This window comes from Podarcis vaucheri, assembly GCF_965113315.1.
Source record: "Podarcis vaucheri genome assembly, chromosome: Z".
Lineage (NCBI taxonomy): Eukaryota > Metazoa > Chordata > Lepidosauria > Squamata > Lacertidae > Podarcis > Podarcis vaucheri.
The window spans coordinates 2,415,832-2,432,385 of NC_138758.1; the positions used below are offsets into that span (position 1 = coordinate 2,415,832).

A 16,554-nucleotide genomic window follows, 5' to 3' on the forward strand; every position below is an offset into this window, starting at 1 on the left:
CTCATCCTGCATACCAGGTGGAGCTGATAGACAGCTGCCCTTGACACATCCTTCAGTGGATGGGATATTTTGCCTTTTGAAAATATGTTTGAGTTTTAGATTTTTCTCTGCATTGCTTTATGCTGGCTTTAAGTGTACATGGTGTCTTCTTGTTGTTGTTGTGATGCCGTTTGTCCATGGTGGGTGTTGTGGAAAGAATATGGAGAGCACTGAGTTAAAGAAGGCAAGGAACTATCCGGATGGGAACTGCAGAAAAGTTGGTCAGGAAAATGTGGGGGTGGTGCCCTCCCCATGTCTTTGGATTACAGCTCCCGTCCTGGCTGGAGCTGATGAGAGTTGTAGTCCAACAGCATCTAGACCAGTGTTTCCCAACCACTGTTCCGCGGCACACTAGTGTGCCGCGAGATGTTGCCTGGTGTGCCGCGGGAAAAATTAAAAAATTCAAAAGATTTAATTTTTTTTAAAGTCAAATTTTCGATTGGGGCGCCGTCACTAGACGACCCCTGGGGTTCCCTCCCTCCCGCCCGCTCTGCGCCTCCCTCCTCCTCCTCCTCCTCCTCTGGGGAGGCCCTTCCTGGCTCTCGGCCAAGGCTTGGCAGCTGCCACTCACTCGCTCGCCCACCCGTCCCTCCATCCCTGCACCCGGCCTCTCCCCCTCCGTCCCCGGCGCGGGGGCTGCCGGGATCCGTAGTCCCCTCGCCCTTGGCCTCCGCGCCCGCGCGGGGTGCGTAAACTACGTTTCCCAGCGTGGCCTGGCGGGCCGGGCGTTTTGTTTGAAGCGCTCTTCTCCCGGCCATGGAATGAGCGCAGCGGCGGCGGCTGGGCGGGCAGGGGCTCTTCCGCGCAGACCCCGCGCAGCCTGCCTGCGCCCCCGCGGAGATCGGGCGGCAGGATGGAGCCCGGGGATCCCCGCAGAGGCGGAGCAGCGGAGGCGGAGGCTGCCCCCCAGGTAGGGCTGCATCGGGGGGGGTGTTTATTTTTGCAATGCTGCATCCGCGCCGGAGGGGACGCATCGGACCGCGGGGAGACCCCTTGGCGGGCGTGCAAGGCAATGCATGCGTGCAGGCGTTGCATGGAGTGCAGTGCAATGCAATGGCAACGCGGCACCCTGCATGCATGCATGCAACTTCCACCGGCGCTCCGGACTTGGCAGGTGAGGGGGGTCCCCAGTGGGCGGCAGAGAGAGCCGGGAAGGCGAAGGGGAGCCGGGGGGGAGCAGCGCTGCTCCCCGAGCCGAGCCCGGGGGGAAACTTCGGCGTCGTTGCGCCGGGTGTTGGAAGCGGAGGCTGGCGGGGGCCCCTCACCTGCAAAACCTGGTCGCCTCTCATATATTTCGTGCATTGCATTCATCGCCCGCTTTCTCCTCCAAGGAGCTCCCAGGGGCGCGCGTGGTTCTCCCCGTGTTATCCTCGCAACAACAGCCCTGCGAGGTGGGTCAGGCGAGTGGCCCAAGGGAGCACCCAGGGATTGTCCTGGCCAGGTGGGGTGATTTGAACCCTGCTCTCTGCCCGGTCTTCGTCCTCATTTAGCCCCCACATGTGCATGACTGTGCATGACTGAGGTTTTCCCCCCTCGTCTTGGCTATGGTGTGAGTCTGTGCTGTTAATTAATGGGGTTCTGCCTTCGGAGAAGATGAGCCAGCCCTCAAGGAGGTGATTATGTAATTTGCTAGCAATTCATGTCCCTCCCGGCGTGACGCTGCGCGCTGACGTCACGGGGCTGTAATGGTGGTGTGCCTCGAGATTTTTTTCATGAAACAAGTGTGCCTTTGCCCAAAAAAGGTTGGGAAACACTGATCTAGACGATTAGATCATTATATTGTAAAGTTGGAAGGGACCTCATGGGTCATCTAGTCCAACCCCCTGCCATGCTGGAATATTTTGCCCAACATGGGACTTGAACCCACAACCCTGAGATAAAGAGTCTCATGCTCTACCAGCTGAGCTATGGGCATCAGGTGGTGGCAGGCTGGCTCAAACGTATGGTCCTTCTGACCCATAGTGGCCCATATCCAGGGCCCTCGCCAGAGTCTTTCTTTTCACCTGCTGCTCCTTTTAACAGGAGATTATGGGGGCTGGACCTGAGAGCCTTCCACCTGCAAGGCGGGGGCTCTACCTCTTGCCTGTAGCCGCTTCCCAAGCAGGAGCCTGCCCAGGAAATATTTGCAAGGCCAAGGCCATGCAAACTAGCACGGTTGACAATGCCAGAGTAGCTTCCGGCATTTGTAATGCAGCGTAAAATATGCAGTAAGCATGCAAGCATGCACTCAGACACACGCACAGACTAACCATAACAATAAAGAGCATGGCCAAAGCCCCATGCTGTCACCCAATGAGCATGATAAAACCATCTTCCTTCCTCTCTTTGGCCAGTGGGAATTCCAGTTCCAATGGGAATTATATAGCCATATTCATGCCATACATTTGAAGTGCTGTGGCAGCCACTTTAGACATTCATGACTTTCCCCAAAGAATGCTGGGACCTGTAGTTCATTGCGGGTGCTTAAAGTTATTAGGAGACCCCCCCCCTTTTCCCCTTTCCACAGAGCCAGAGTTCCCAGAGTTCCCTGGGACGTGGGATTGATTGTTGAACTGCTTTGGGTGGGGAACAAGTCCGCACCCGTAAAAAACTACAGCTCCCAGCATTCTTTGGGGGAAGCTGTGACTGTGCTTAAAATGTGTCCCTCCTGGGCTTGCTGGCCGTGTGTCCACTCCGACCGAGTTGGGCAAGCTGTGCCCCTGAAATAAATGAAAATGGGGGCTGAAGGGAAGGAGAACTTGCTTAGCATGCCCAAAGCTTTGGGTTAATCCAAAAGAGACCCTGGAAGCACTGACAGGCGGGGGGAGGTTTATGTTGCATCTTGCATATTCATTTGTGCTTCCAGCTTTTGGGGAAAAGCTGCTTCCAAGAAAAGCCTCCCATTCTTCTTTCAGTTGGCCTAATTCCTAAGAGAATTCCACATTGTTCCGACCCATCCCTCAGCCTGTGCCAGCTTGTTTGCAAAGCTGCACCCACTGCGTTGCCAGCTGCTGGGTGAGGCCTCTCCTCCACACATGCTTGAATCCTGATAGGACAGCAGGCCTAGGGCTCCAAATTCGAACAGGGACATTTCCCAAAGACTCGCCAGATTTATGGTGCAGCGTGGCTTGGCGGGCAGAGAGGTTATCCCTTAAACCAAGCCGTCAAACTGGTAAATACCTCCCTTCCTGTCTCTTCAAGAATATTGTTGTTGTTTTGTTGTTGTTGCTTCTGTTATTGTATGTACAGATAGAAGCACTGCTGGGGAAGCTCAGTTGGTGCAGCAGGAGACTCTCAATCTCAGGGCTGTGGGTTCGAGCCCCACATGGGGCAAAATATTCCTGCATTGCAGGCGGCTGGACTCCATGACCGGGGGGGGGGGGTCCTTTCCAATTCTAAGCCCCATGACTTGCTTGCCAGGCTCTGGGAAGGTTCTGCAAGAGCTCCCATGAGATCTTGCAAGGTCTTGGATGGCCCTTTCAAGCAGATTTTCCTGCTCTCCCACTCCTTTTTTACTAACTTTAAAAAATTTCCAGCAATCTGTGTAAAGCTGTGCCAACGCCATAGGTAAAACAGGCATGAGGTGCAATCTTCCTGCTTTCACCTGCTCCTTTCTCCCAAGTTGGGATTCAGGGCAGCTCACAGCTTCTAAAAACATCGTTATAAAATGCAAATCAAGAAAAACAAACTACAGTTAAAATTCGCTAATACACATTTGAAACCAGCATTAAAATTTAGTTTGCCCCAAGAGCAGCCCAGTGTCTACACCGTAAGTCCGGCCAGAAGAGGAAGGTCTGAGACTGCTGGAAGAAAGGTAAGGAAGGAGGGTTCGGTCTAACTTCCCCAGGGAAGGAATTCCACAGAAATGGCTCTCTCTTGTGTCACCACCCGCTGTGCTTCTGGTGCTGATGGGACTGAGAGAAGGATCTTTGCATCCAGGAAAATTTGTATTGGAAAATACAACCTTCCCTGCACAAGGGCCCAAGCCATTGTACACAGCTTAGGTCAAAGCTGTGTCTGAAAGACCATATTCCCTCCCAGGAACCTGCCCAGGTTTCTTCGGGGGAGGCCCTTCTCTCGGTCCCTCCACCCTCGTAGGCAAGCTCAGTGGGGACTCAGGGGAGGGCCTTCTCAGTGGCTGCTCCCAGACTTTGGAACTCTCCCTGGAGAAGCCAGGCAGCTCCCTCCTTGTTATCCTTCTGCTGGCGGGTGAAGACCTTTTCCCAACAGACTTTTGGGAATTGATGGCTTCTAATGAAGGGCCTGGTGCTGTGCTGTTTTTATTATAATTATTGGTATGCTTTAAACAGATTTTACATGTGCATACAGTTTTAATTCTATCTGTGTTTAATTGTTTTTTAATGATAGTTTCTTCTATGTTTTTCGTGGTTTAGGGCTGCTTTAGCCTTGGGTCCCATCAGGAAAAAATGCAGGCTATAAATTAATAATAATAATAATAGTATAATTTATTCAGATCCAGTTGGGTGTGGATGGGTTTGGTGATGCTAGGTTATTCTGTGTACAGAACAGAAGAGCCCTGCTGGATCCTATTAAAAAGTCCCATTTTTAGCGAAGGCCTACAGCCCAGGCGTGTGTGTTCTCCATGTAGGAGGTCCCAGGTTCCATCCCTGACATATCTAGGTAGACCTGGGAAAGGTTCATGAAACTACCATTCATTGTGTCGACAACTCACAGATAATAAAAAATCCCCACTAGGATCATGAAAGGCCAAGGTACATGAGTCACTGGAGAGGGTATTTTATAGGCATAGGCGCCACTACCAAAAAGGCTATCTCCTGTCATAAAGAAAGAAACTTGCAGGTCTAAAGTGTGCAAGGGATAGCTCAGTCACTCTTAATCTCAGGATTGTGGATTTGAGCCTCAAGTTGAATAAAAGATTCCTGCATTGCAGGGGGTTGGGCTAGATGACCCCACCAAACTCTTTGACTCTGTGTTCTCTCAGCAGCTGCAAGGATGTTAATGGCCCGAAGCTGGAGAGTTGTATTACTCCCTTTATGGAAAGAAAAGCTTAAGGTTTGGGACTTGGCTGTAAGAGCCATCTTACATAAGAGTGACAATTGCAAGTGAATACAGAAACGCATTCTGGGAAAACTGGTTGCCCCTTGAATAATATCACTGGGAAAACAACTTCCTCCTGCAAAGGCAAATTCAAGTAGGTTTTGAGGCTTTTCTTTAGAAGAAATATTGTAATTTGATGTTAAGTCCTATTTTCTTGGCGAATATTACGATCTGAAGACAATTTTTTCTGGAGCAGTGTTGTTGATCATTGTTAATAATGGCCAAATGATCAAATACATTTAAATAATGATAATAAGTCAGTCTATCTGGCTGCTGCTGGGCTCGCCTCTAAAAAGGAGGGCACCAAGAGATGGACCTCCTCTGTTCCAGCTGTTAAGGTGTGCAGAACCTTAGTCCCAGGGGCAGAATGTGTGTAGAATGTGGCTTAGTGTACAAAGGTAAAATTTGCCTTTGTTGCTCCTCCCACTTTTGCTTCTGGCCCCGCCCATCATCATTTATTTATACATACGTACATACGTACCCTGCCCATCTGGCTGTGTTTCCCCAGCCATTCAACAAATGATTTAAAATACAATAAAACATCAAACATTAAAAACTTCCCTAAAGAGGGCTGCCTTCAGATGTCTTCTAAAAGTCAGATAGTTGTTTATTTCCTTGACATCTGGGGTATACACACTGCTGGCATGTGGCCCCCAGAATGCTGCCTAGAATGGATGCAGCCCTCTGGCTAAATTTCAAATGGAAGGATGGGACCCTCCAGATATTATGGACTTCAGGTCCCATCACCCCAGACCATTGGCCATGCTCGCTGAGGCTCATGGGAGAGCAGCTGAAGAGCACCAAAGGCTAGGCTAGCTTATTACCCAGTGGCAATTTGCATAATTTCTGAACATGCAGTCTCTTTTGTCTGGTTTGTTTCAAATAAAAACCTTCCTATAGAAAATTTGGAGTGGGGGCAGATTCCCTGGCCTTTCCAGTCGGAGCGACCCCTGTTACAAGACATAAGGTGTTTTTTTGCAGCCACAGAAAATGGTTTTTTGCCAGACAGTACACAGTAGATGGATCAAATGATCTGACTTCTTAAAAGGTTGCTTCCTGCTCTTTCAAAAAGTGTTGGTTCACTGCTCTTCCTGATTTGAAAGTCTCTGACTTCAGGTGCAGTAGGATGCACAGATAATACAGTGCATTTGTGCACTTCCTGCACCTCACATTTCTCGTAAAGCATCCCAAACTGAACAGCCTCATTTCTAGGCTATTCAGATCAAATAAGCCTGCCCCATGTGTTGAGATATTCACTTCAGCCTGCCTCTAAGGGAGAGCAGAACAGTGAACACTAAGTGCAGGGTCTTTCTAGTGGTGGCTCCACTAAATTGTGCAATGTGTGTGCTTCCCATGGAGCTATGCCAGGCCACCTTTACGTCAGCTTACAGGTGTGGTCTGAAGACCCCACACCCCAATAAGGCATTTTTGGGATTGATTTTGAAATACGCTCTTTAGTTTATTACCTGATTACCATATTTTGTATTTTGTTTGTAAGTTCTTAAAGGTAGGATATAAATAGTCAATTGATAATAATAATTGTGCAAGGAAGGTGATACACAAGAGGAAATGGGAAGTGTAAGGCATTCCTGTTTCCTGTCCCCCCCACCAGGCTTCCTTGGTAGATGCAGACCTTCTCTGAGAGATGCAGACCTTCTCTGAGACCTGCTTGGCAGGGGGTTGGACTCGATGGCCCTTGTGGTCTCTTCCAACTCTATGATTCTATGAAATAAGCCTCAAATGGGTCTGTGGTATAACTTGAACCAAGATCTCCCAGCTTTCCAAACCTGGAGCATACTAACACACAGTGTCACCTGAATGCTCTTCAGCTTCTCTTTCTGTTCAGTTCCCTGCCTAGCTAGTAACTTCCTTTATCCTGGTCTTTGCTTCCACCACCCAGGCTAGCTGGGATGCTCATGTAGTTTCAGATGCAGTTAAAAACAAAAACCCAGAAACATTCCAAGCAGGACTCTTGGCATAGTAGTGGCAGCTGCGTTCCTAGCTGCTTTTTCGGCAGTGGCACCCCAATTGTGACATGTCTTCCCTGTGTGTTTGACGGGCACCAACTTTGCTACCTCTTATGTGCCTGGTGACCTCCTTCTTTTCTTGGGCACATAACCCCCTCCATATGTGCATGGCATTTTTAACGTTTTGGTTATCTTGTGCATTAATCTGCCACTTTTGTGCTTTTGAGGTTTGCACGTTTGCTTTTATATTTTGGTGGGCGCTTAACTTTTGTAAATGAGCTATTTTTATTTTTAAAAAGTGTACCAATTGTTATAGAAGTGTACTGAAATAAATCCAAAGATTGCAAACTGATATGCAATTGTTCCTGGGGAGCAACAGCGGAGAGAGCACTTGCCGTTGTGCCTCTACGGAAGGCCCCTGATGGGCAAGATTTTGCAATGGCTGGACCTTTCAATCTGATCAAGCCAACTGCTTCTGATTATCTTAGTTCATCAGCTGTTGATGGCAGTAATACCTCCCTACCTGCGTTCTTTTTGCACTCCTAACATCCAGCAAGCATTTGTTGAAATATGGCACTGTTGCATCAAAAACAGTCAAACCTTGGTTGTTGAATGTAATCTATTCTGGAAGCCTGCTCAGCTTTTGAAATGTTCGACAACGGAGGCGCAGCTTCCAATTGGCTGCAGGAGCTTCCTGCACTCAAGTGGAAGCCATGTCGGACGTTCGACTTCCAAAAAATATTCAAAAACTGGAACAATTTACTTCCGGGTTTTCAGCGTTTGGGAGCCAAAATGTTCCAAAATGGAGGCGTTCGGGAAGCAAGGTTTGACTGTAATACAGTGGTACCTCGGGTTAAGAACTTAATTCATTCTGGAGGTCCGTTCTTAACCTGAAATCGTTCTTAACCCGAGGCACGCTTTCGCTAATGGGGCCTCCCGCTGCTGCCGTGCCGCCACCGCACAATTTCCGTTCTCATCCTGGGGCATAGTTCTCAACCCAAGGTACTACTTCCAGATTAGCAGAGTTTGTAACCCGAAGCATTTGTAACCCAAGGTACCACTGTAATAATCTTGGAACTTGAACACGTACAGACTTTTTATGCAGACATGGAGTTAATATTCTAAATAGTAAATCCTCCTGTGTTTCAATGGAATGCTTAAGTTTCACTCTGGGCTTTACTTCTCGTTTTGGCGGGAGGGGAGAAAAGAAAAACCGCCTGGCGAACGAATGAGCTTCTTCCTTCTGAATGAAACCTCAGTCACTGAATCTTCATCTAGCATGCAGAGGGTTAACCCTAATCCATGACGGACCTGTAGCAGTTAATGGGGTGAGACAGAGCATTGAGCCTCGGCAGACAGTTCTTTGCACCCTGCTATCTCGCCTCCCAGAGGCAAATGTTTGCTATGAGGAGTTGGGGGGATGGGGGTGTGGGGGGGTGTATGAAATTTCCCACCCACCAGATGCGTGTGTGCAAAGCACACTTCCTTCCACAATGATTTATGGTGCCGCAAAAAGAGCAGAAGGGTAGTTTATTTTTCCTTTGTCTGTGGACGCCCTCAGAGTCAAGGTTTCCCCACCCAGTTTTCTGCCCAACTGTGTTCTGAGAGTGGCAACCTGCCACGACCAGCCACTCTGGGTTGGAGAAGGGGGCAGCAGTAGCAGCAAGGAACTGGTGGAGGGGGTGGCAAGGGGGCAAGGGCCCTTTCCAGAATGCTCGCTCTGCCACGGAGAGCTTCCAGCTGTGCCAGGGGTGGATTGTTGCACACGACAGCAACGCCTCGCCACATCTCTCGGTCAGAGTGGCCTGTGCAGAAGCAGATCCTGCCCACTCAGTGGCTGGCTCTTGCTGGGAGCCCGGAGGCGCAAACCAGGCGCACCAGAGGGCCGTCTGCCACAACACCAGGTGGAGGCATTTTTCCCGTGCAGCGGGCATGGGGGGGGAGGGAGAGAAACTGTGCAAGAGGCAGAAAACGAGGGAGAATGTCTGCCAGAATTAAATCAATATGCAACAACCTTTTTTACTGGATGCCTGCCCAGGCTTTCTGCTGCAACGGTAAATGTAATTGGTTGCTTCCTCTGTGCCATGCGCAGTTCCGTGTGGAGAAATGTCCTTCTTTCCTCTCTGACTCTCTCTTCTCTTATTTTTATTTTTATTTTTTTAATACAAACACCTACTGCGGCTGCCTTCAAAATGCCACACTGTCAGTATCTAGAGGTTTTTCCTGTTGAAAATGAGTTTCCACTTGCTTTCCGGAGAGAGGGCTGGAAGCTTTAGGGTGGGGAGCTGCCTTGGGCTTCAGCTGACACTTTTCTCTTCTCTTTCGCAGGTAGCTGAAAAGTGCCTTCCTTGAATCCTGTGCCGCCGCCGCCGCCACCGCTTGGATTTGCGTCCAGGGCTTTGCCTCGCTCGCTTTTTGGGGAAAAAATTATATATATACATATATCTATACGTGTGTGTATATAGATCTATATATATATCTATTGATATATATAGATATCCCTCTCTTTTTTATTTTTGCTTTTCCTTTCTCCAAAGTTTGGCGTTGCTTGCAGTTCATATTCTGATAGCAACTCATCCATCTTTATAATTCCCCCCCAAAAAAATTCTTCCTAACCATTTTACAACTCAGATTTGCTCTGCAAATTCCCCTGTCTCCTGACTATGTAGCAGACTTAACGGTCTCTCTTTATTAAAATATTCCAAACGAAAGGGAAAAACGGAAAGCTTTTTTTAAAAAAACCAACTTCTGTTGGTTCCTGCTTGCAGCTCCCCTTCTTCCCCTGTCAAGAAACGAAACCAACCAACTCTGCTCCACCTGCAGCATCGCCAGCAATGACTTTTCCTTTTTCCTTTTTTCAGCGTGAGAATAATTGAAACCAGTAACTGGAGAGCACAGAATAATCCTTTGGAGGGGGAAATAAAAAGTCTGCCAGTTATTTTGAAAGAATAATTTTGGCAGTGGCACAAAAAAAGAATTATATATATCTATATATAGGTATATATATATAATATATATAAATATATATAAACATTTCTATTTTGACTTCGAGAATTGCACTTTTAGGAGCTGGCCTCTAATTTGACTTTTCAGTTAATTCTGATGAGATTTCTATTTTATGATTGGCTTTATGTTTAATCCTTCTTTTCAACAAACACAATTTGAGTTCAATGGAAACCTAAGTGCTGACAAATAGAAAAGTTTACCAAAGCAACAAGTTAGTTATTTCTTCACTTTTTTAAACTTGAATTCCCTTTTTTATCCCCCCTCCCTTCTTCTTCTTTGAAAGATCAGCAGTACTATTTCTCCTGAAGGAGGGGTGTGGTACCTTGCGTTTTCCTTTTTCTCTCCGCCCTTCCTTTTTGGGGGGGGTGGTTTCTTTTATTTTTTTTTAAAATGGCTGTGAACGTTTCTTTGGTTCGTGATACAAAATGGCTGACGTTAGAAGTATGTCGAGAATTTCAGAGAGGTACTTGTTCTCGCTCTGACACAGAGTGCAAGTTTGCCCACCCTTCAAGGAGTTGCCATGTGGAAAATGGACGAGTTATTGCCTGCTTTGACTCTCTAAAGGTAAGAAGCTCCAGTAACGCCTCTCTTGCTAGGTCTTACTGTTTTGGTGCACCCTTGGCCAGCCATTGGTTGGAATAGCAGACGTGAGAGATGGTTCACTGGTGAACAGTTCCCTCCCAGGGGGAGCTGGGCGGCAGAGTCGGGAAAGGCATCTAGCTCAGCGCTGGAGCACATGCTTTTCATTCAGAAGGTCCCAGGTTTCATCCCCAGGATCTTCAGCCGGGACTGAGAGAGACCCCTGCCAGAAACTCTGCAGAGCCATTGCTTCCAGTCCAGGTAGACCAGGGTTCTCCAAGGGCAAGGCAGGAGAGGGGGACAAGTGCAGCAGGAAGAGTCAAGGGCAATCAGTTTCATATTTGGGGTGTGATTCATGTTCTTATGTACTAGCATTGTTTTATACTTTCCCATGATTGTATCATAAAGTAGTTGTGTTCTAGGTTAAAAATCAAGCACTGCTAGGAGTTGTTTGTTTTTGTTTTCCAATGTACAGTGGTACCTCAGGTTACATACGCTTCAGGTTACAAACTCCGCTAACCCAGAAAAAATGCTTCAGGTTAAGAACTTTGCTTCAGGATGAGAACAGAAATCGGGCTCTGGCGGCACAGCAGCAGCAGGAGGCCCCAATAGCTAAAGTGGTGCTTCAGGTTAAGAACAGTTTCAGGTTAAGAACAGACCTCTGGAACGAATTAAGTACTTAACCTGAGGTACTGGTACCTTGGGTTAAGTAATTTCTGTTCTCATCCTAAAGCAAAGTTCTTAACCTGAGGTACTATTTCTGGGTTAGCGTAGTCTGTAACTTGAAGTGTATGTAACCCGAGGTACCACTGTGTTTCTTATCACTAAAAAATTCATGAACAAATGTTTCATTCTGAAAGTGGGGCCAGAGGAAAAGGTTTTGAGAACTACTGGTTCTCAAGTCGTGCTGCACTAGATGGTCTGCCTACATATAATGCTCCATGCTCCTCTACCTGATGCCTTGGAGCACTACTGCCAGTCACGAGTAGAGAGCTCTCGGGGTAGGTGCTCCAACAGGCCCAAGTAAGCAGAGAGGTTCGTACATAGGGAAGCAATGTGTGCCCAAAACTCTTCATTGCAGGGGGTTGGACTGGATGACCCTTGGGGTCCCTTCCAACTCTACGTTCTAGGATTCTATGTAGGCAGCTTTGCAAATATTTACAACAATGCTGGAAGGAAGGAACATTATTACTGATGTACAGTGGTACCTCGATTTATGAACTTAATCTGTTCCGGGAGTCTGTTCTTAAACCAAAGCATTCTTAAACCAAGGTGTGCTTTCTCTACTGAGGCCTCCCATTGCCAGTTCCCTGCCACCGTTCAGCTTCCGTGGCAGTTCGCTAACTGGAACACCTACTTCTGGTTTTGCGGAGTTGGTTCACCAAACAGTTCATTAACAGGGCTGTTCATAGGCCGAGGTACCACTGTACATCATTAGAGATGGGAGGGACTCAGGCTGAGAGGGATTGTGACTTCTATTCGTGGCAGGGTTGAGTTTCAGACTGGGGACTGCCTGGCAGCCCCTGAACTGCATTTCACCAGCCCCCCAACCTAGTTTTGTTGAGAAGTGGGTGCTCCTCAGTATCTTGCTTCCACCCAGATGCACATTCTAGAAAAAACAACCACCCAAGGCTGTTGCCTGAGAAACATACTATAGCAACGGTGGCGATGGGAGAGGAGGGTGACAGACGAATTAGATTTGGCAACACGTGCCATTTGCTTCCGGGCTTCCTGGGCTGTGGCCTCCTCGTACGAAATCAGACAATGGAAGAGCAGGTCACGTGACCGTAGTTCCACGCCTGACACCCAAATACTGTGGGAAGGCGACAGCATTAAAAAACGTGCTGTGTTCGAATAACCCACTAGCATTTTAGGAGGCAGCAGGAGCGAGTACGTTCTTAAAAACACGGATATATACAGTTGCTTCTGTTGCTTTTTTTCTCATCTGCACTGACCCTCTTTTCATTATGCTGTATCTTTTTTAGATATATATTCATAGAATGGTAGAATGGTATAGTCTGAAGGATATTGCACGCTTAGGTTTTAATTGTCGGACACCCTTAGTGGTGCTTTGTGTTGGCCTGGTGACTCAAAACAAACAAACAAATCTGAGTCCTGCCAAGGCATCAGAAGTGCCAGAAAATGAATTATTATGGGTTGTATCTCTGGGTGAGTGTTCTCCCAGTTTCTCATTTTTCCAATTTTAAGATCAGTTCTCCACATTGCCGCATCAGTTTGCAATTTTAACAAATAAAAAAGAAAAGGTTCTCAGGAAAATGGATGAGGCGGTTATATTTTCTCAAATGTAATGCATCTTTGTATGTCATTAACAACATGCATTTTTACTTTTTGCTGGTACGTGGATTTTTGTTACATTGCAAAATTTAGAAAAATGTGAATGTTGAAGGATGGCTCGCGTTTTGGTTTGTGCCTTGTTTCATAAAGTGTGAATTAGGCAAACTGAATTCCATTCCCCCCTTGCATCCAGGGGAGGCTTGATGGAATTGATGGAAACACTTCAACTTGCGCAAAGCAAAGGGACCTGCCTTTGCCAGCCCATCCTGCCTGGCAGATAGAGTCCTCTCATAAAGTTATCCTGACAGAGAGGTCTCATCTACACTATTTCCTTTATCTTGCCACTTTAAGCAGCCATGGCTTCTTCCAAAGGATCTGAGAGCTGTTAGGAGACCTCACAGAGCTGCAATTCCCAGAGTTTCCTGGGAAGAGAGATTGATTGTTAAGTCACTCTGGAAATGTAGCTCTGTGAAGGGGAATAAGCAGGTCTCCTAACAGCCCCAACAAACGACACTTCCTGGGGCTCTTTGTGGGATGCCATGTTTAAAGTGATTTAGTGCTAGCAGAAGGACATCTCAGCCTGGATAGCTCAGTTGGCTAGAGCGTGGTTTTGAGAACACCAGGGTTGCAGGTTCAATCCCCATAAGGGATATTTGGGTTGGACTAGATGATTCCAACTCAGTGATTCCATGAATCTGGGAAGGGATGCAGAACCACCACTAGATACCACCTACTGATGTTGCTCTTCTAGAGATGCTCAGCTTGCAGAAAGATGGCTCCACTCTAATCTGCCTCGTTTATCTCACTAGGTCCACGTTCTATGCTAGGTGAAGTGGGTACATTAAAGAAGGGGCTTCTCTGTTGCGGAGAGGTCCCAGACTTTGGGACTCCCTGTCAATAGAGGTGCCCTGCAGAGGTTGCTGGTTTGTACCACCTGTTGTCCCTGACCATTCACCATGCTGGCCACTGGGACTGCTGAGAGCTGAAATCCAACAATATATGCAGTGCTAGCTGATATTTAACCATTTCGCTAACCAAAATGTCAGGGAGAACATGCCTGAAAGCAGTGAGGGGAGAGGAAATAGGAGGCCTCACCAAGTCTTATCCTCCTTTCTGGGCTAAGGATTGAGTCCAGTAGGAGAGGAAGTGAGTAGCAACACCAACAAGGAGGTGGGCTTGTGTGTAGAAGGGGAACCCGCTGAGGACATGATGTTCAGGTTCTTTCCCTCGTTGCTACCGCCCCCCAAACTTCATGGCCCCTAGCTTCATTTGTTGCTGCAGGCCTCTGGGGGCAACCGTTTACTCCAGCTTCCAGTCTGGGCCAGCTGGTGTCAGAAGTTTATGAACGAGTCCCTGGTCTGGGGCACAAGGCAAACTCTCCAAAGCTATATACATTTAAAGTATTGTGACACCACTTTAAACAGTCATGACTCCCCCCCCCCAAAGAATCCTGGGAGCTGTAGTTTGTTGCAGGTGCTGAGAGTTGTTAGGAAGCCCCATTCCCTTCACAAAGCCACAGATCCCAGAGTTCCCTAGGGAGAGGGATTGATTGCTGGACCACTCTGAAAATGGTACCTCTCAGAGGGCCATGAGGGTTCCCGAACAACTTTTAACACCCTTAACAAACTGCAACTCCCAGAATTCTTTGGGGGAAGCCATGATTCTTTAAAGTGATATCACTGAGCTTTAACTGAATTGTGTTTTAGTATTTCAGTTTTAGTATTATTATTAATGCCTCTCTTTTTCGCATGGGTCTCCAAGCAGCTATGAAATCGGACAATTAGTTCTGCTAACTCAGCACTGTCTGCTGTGATGCAGCATCTCTCCAGAGCTCAGGCAGAAAAGGGTTTCTGCACACCATCTTTGACTGGAGAGGCCATTGGGGAGGGACCCTGGGGCCTCATGCATGCAAAACAGGCACCCTGCCCCAGAGTTGTGGGTCTCGCTTCTCACCCCACAGTTGCTTCAGTTCCATTTTACTAGGACAGTGGTACCTTGGGTTACAGACGCTTCAGGTTACGGACTCTGCTAACCTGGAAGTAGTACCTCAAGTTAAGAACTTTGCTTCAGGATGAGAACAGAAATTGTGCGGCGACAGCACAGGAGCAGCGGGAGGCCCCATTAGCTAAAGTGGTGCTTCAGGTTAAGAACAGTTTCAGGTTAAGAATGGACCTCCGGAACAAATTAAGTTCTTAACCCAAGGTACCACTGTACTAGGAACATAGGAAGTTGTCCTGTGTAAAAACACTGGCCCATCTCAATAAGAGTGTCTGCACTGACTGGCAGCAGCTGTCCAGTGTTTCAGGTGTTGGGCATTCTCAGCATTCCATGGAGATGGTCCCTGGGGCCTTCTGCATGCCCGGCAGGTGTGAGCTCTGGGCCCTTCACCATCAGGAAATTCATCACTCTGGTGCAGATTAGAACCTTCTTTCCTTTTGAAAAGAAAGAAGATTTCTAAATGAAATCTAGAATCAGAAAACTGAAAGAAGCTTCAGTTTTCTGATTCTAGATTTCATTTACTTATTTATTGTATTTGCTTCCCACCATTTCTCCAAGGTGGCTTCCGACATGGCCTTCCCCTCCTTGTTTAATTGTCACCCCTGTGAGGCATATTAGGCTGAGAGGCAGGGACTGGCCCAAGATCACCCTGTTTAACTTCATGGCCAAGTAGATTTGAATCCTAGTCCAGCACTCTAACCACTTAGACCACACTGCTGCATTCCCTAGTTTTACCCCCTGTTGGCTATGGGTAAAATGCAGTTGGAGGGCCCAAGTTTGGCAAAGGCTGTTTTAGTTGCTCTTGCTGCCAGGCCCTTTGCGATTTGGTCAGGGATGTAGTATTCTTCCTCATTGCCTTAAACGTTTGTGTAAAAAAGGGGATACTGAGGAAGGCGTGCTGTGCAGCTGAAACACAGCTGGGAAAGGCTGAGCCTTTTTACCGTCTGTCATTCCAGCCTGGCTGGTTTCTCCAGAACTTGGCATGTGGCTTCAGAAGGGGAACCTTCAAACTTCTTGCAGGAAACTTGCAGGAAAACCCGCTCATTCCTGCCAGCTGGAAATGCTAGGAGAGACTCTGTCTGAATGGAGATTGGGGATTTGCCCACCAACACACTCCCCATCACTGAGGGTCTATGGCCAATCTTTGGTTGATATGTTGACAGCACAGAACAAACATGTAGAAAGCATATGCAGTATATTTGGAACTTGTTTAAAGAATGGATTAAATAGCAGCAAGGCTTCTGACAAAAGTCCCCCATGATATACTTGCAGAGAAGCTGGTAAAATGTGAGTGGAATGAGGCAACTGTTAGGTGGATTTGTAGCTGGTTGGCAGACCGAACCCAAAGAGGACTCATTCCTCATCTTTCTCGGAAAAAGTGACAAGTGGGGTGTCGGAGGGTTCTGTCCTGGACCCATTGTTGTTTAACGTCTTTATAAATTACTTGGATGAAGGAATTGAGGGGATGCTCATCCAATCTGCAGATGACACCGAACTGGGAGGTGTAGCTAATGCCACAGAAGATGGAATTGGGATTAACAAATTGGAGAACTAGACCCAAACAAACTAAATGAATTTCAATAGGGACAAACTTAGGGTTCTACACTTAGGC

At 47.5% G+C, this 16,554-nt stretch overlaps 1 protein-coding gene across 8 annotated transcripts in view; it reads left to right on the forward strand.

Moving 5' to 3' along the window:
- MBNL3 (muscleblind like splicing regulator 3) overlaps positions 1-16,554 on the forward strand; it is a 122,027-nt gene that overhangs the window by 47,625 nt on the left and 57,848 nt on the right. For 6 of the 8 annotated variants that reach the window (XR_014215446.1, XR_014215447.1, XM_082207476.1 and 3 more), the window contains exon 2: positions 9,393-10,634. The exons of 1 other annotated variant lie outside the window; for it this stretch is intronic. Coding sequence is in view for 5 of the 7 variants with exons in the window: in XM_082207476.1 (XP_082063602.1) it covers positions 10,461-10,634 (174 nt within the window). In the remaining 2 variants the exon portion in view is untranslated. Of the gene's footprint in view, positions 1-9,161; positions 9,267-9,392; positions 10,635-16,554 lie in introns of those variants that run through there. One more of the 8 variants, XM_082207477.1, reaches the window with a different exon arrangement.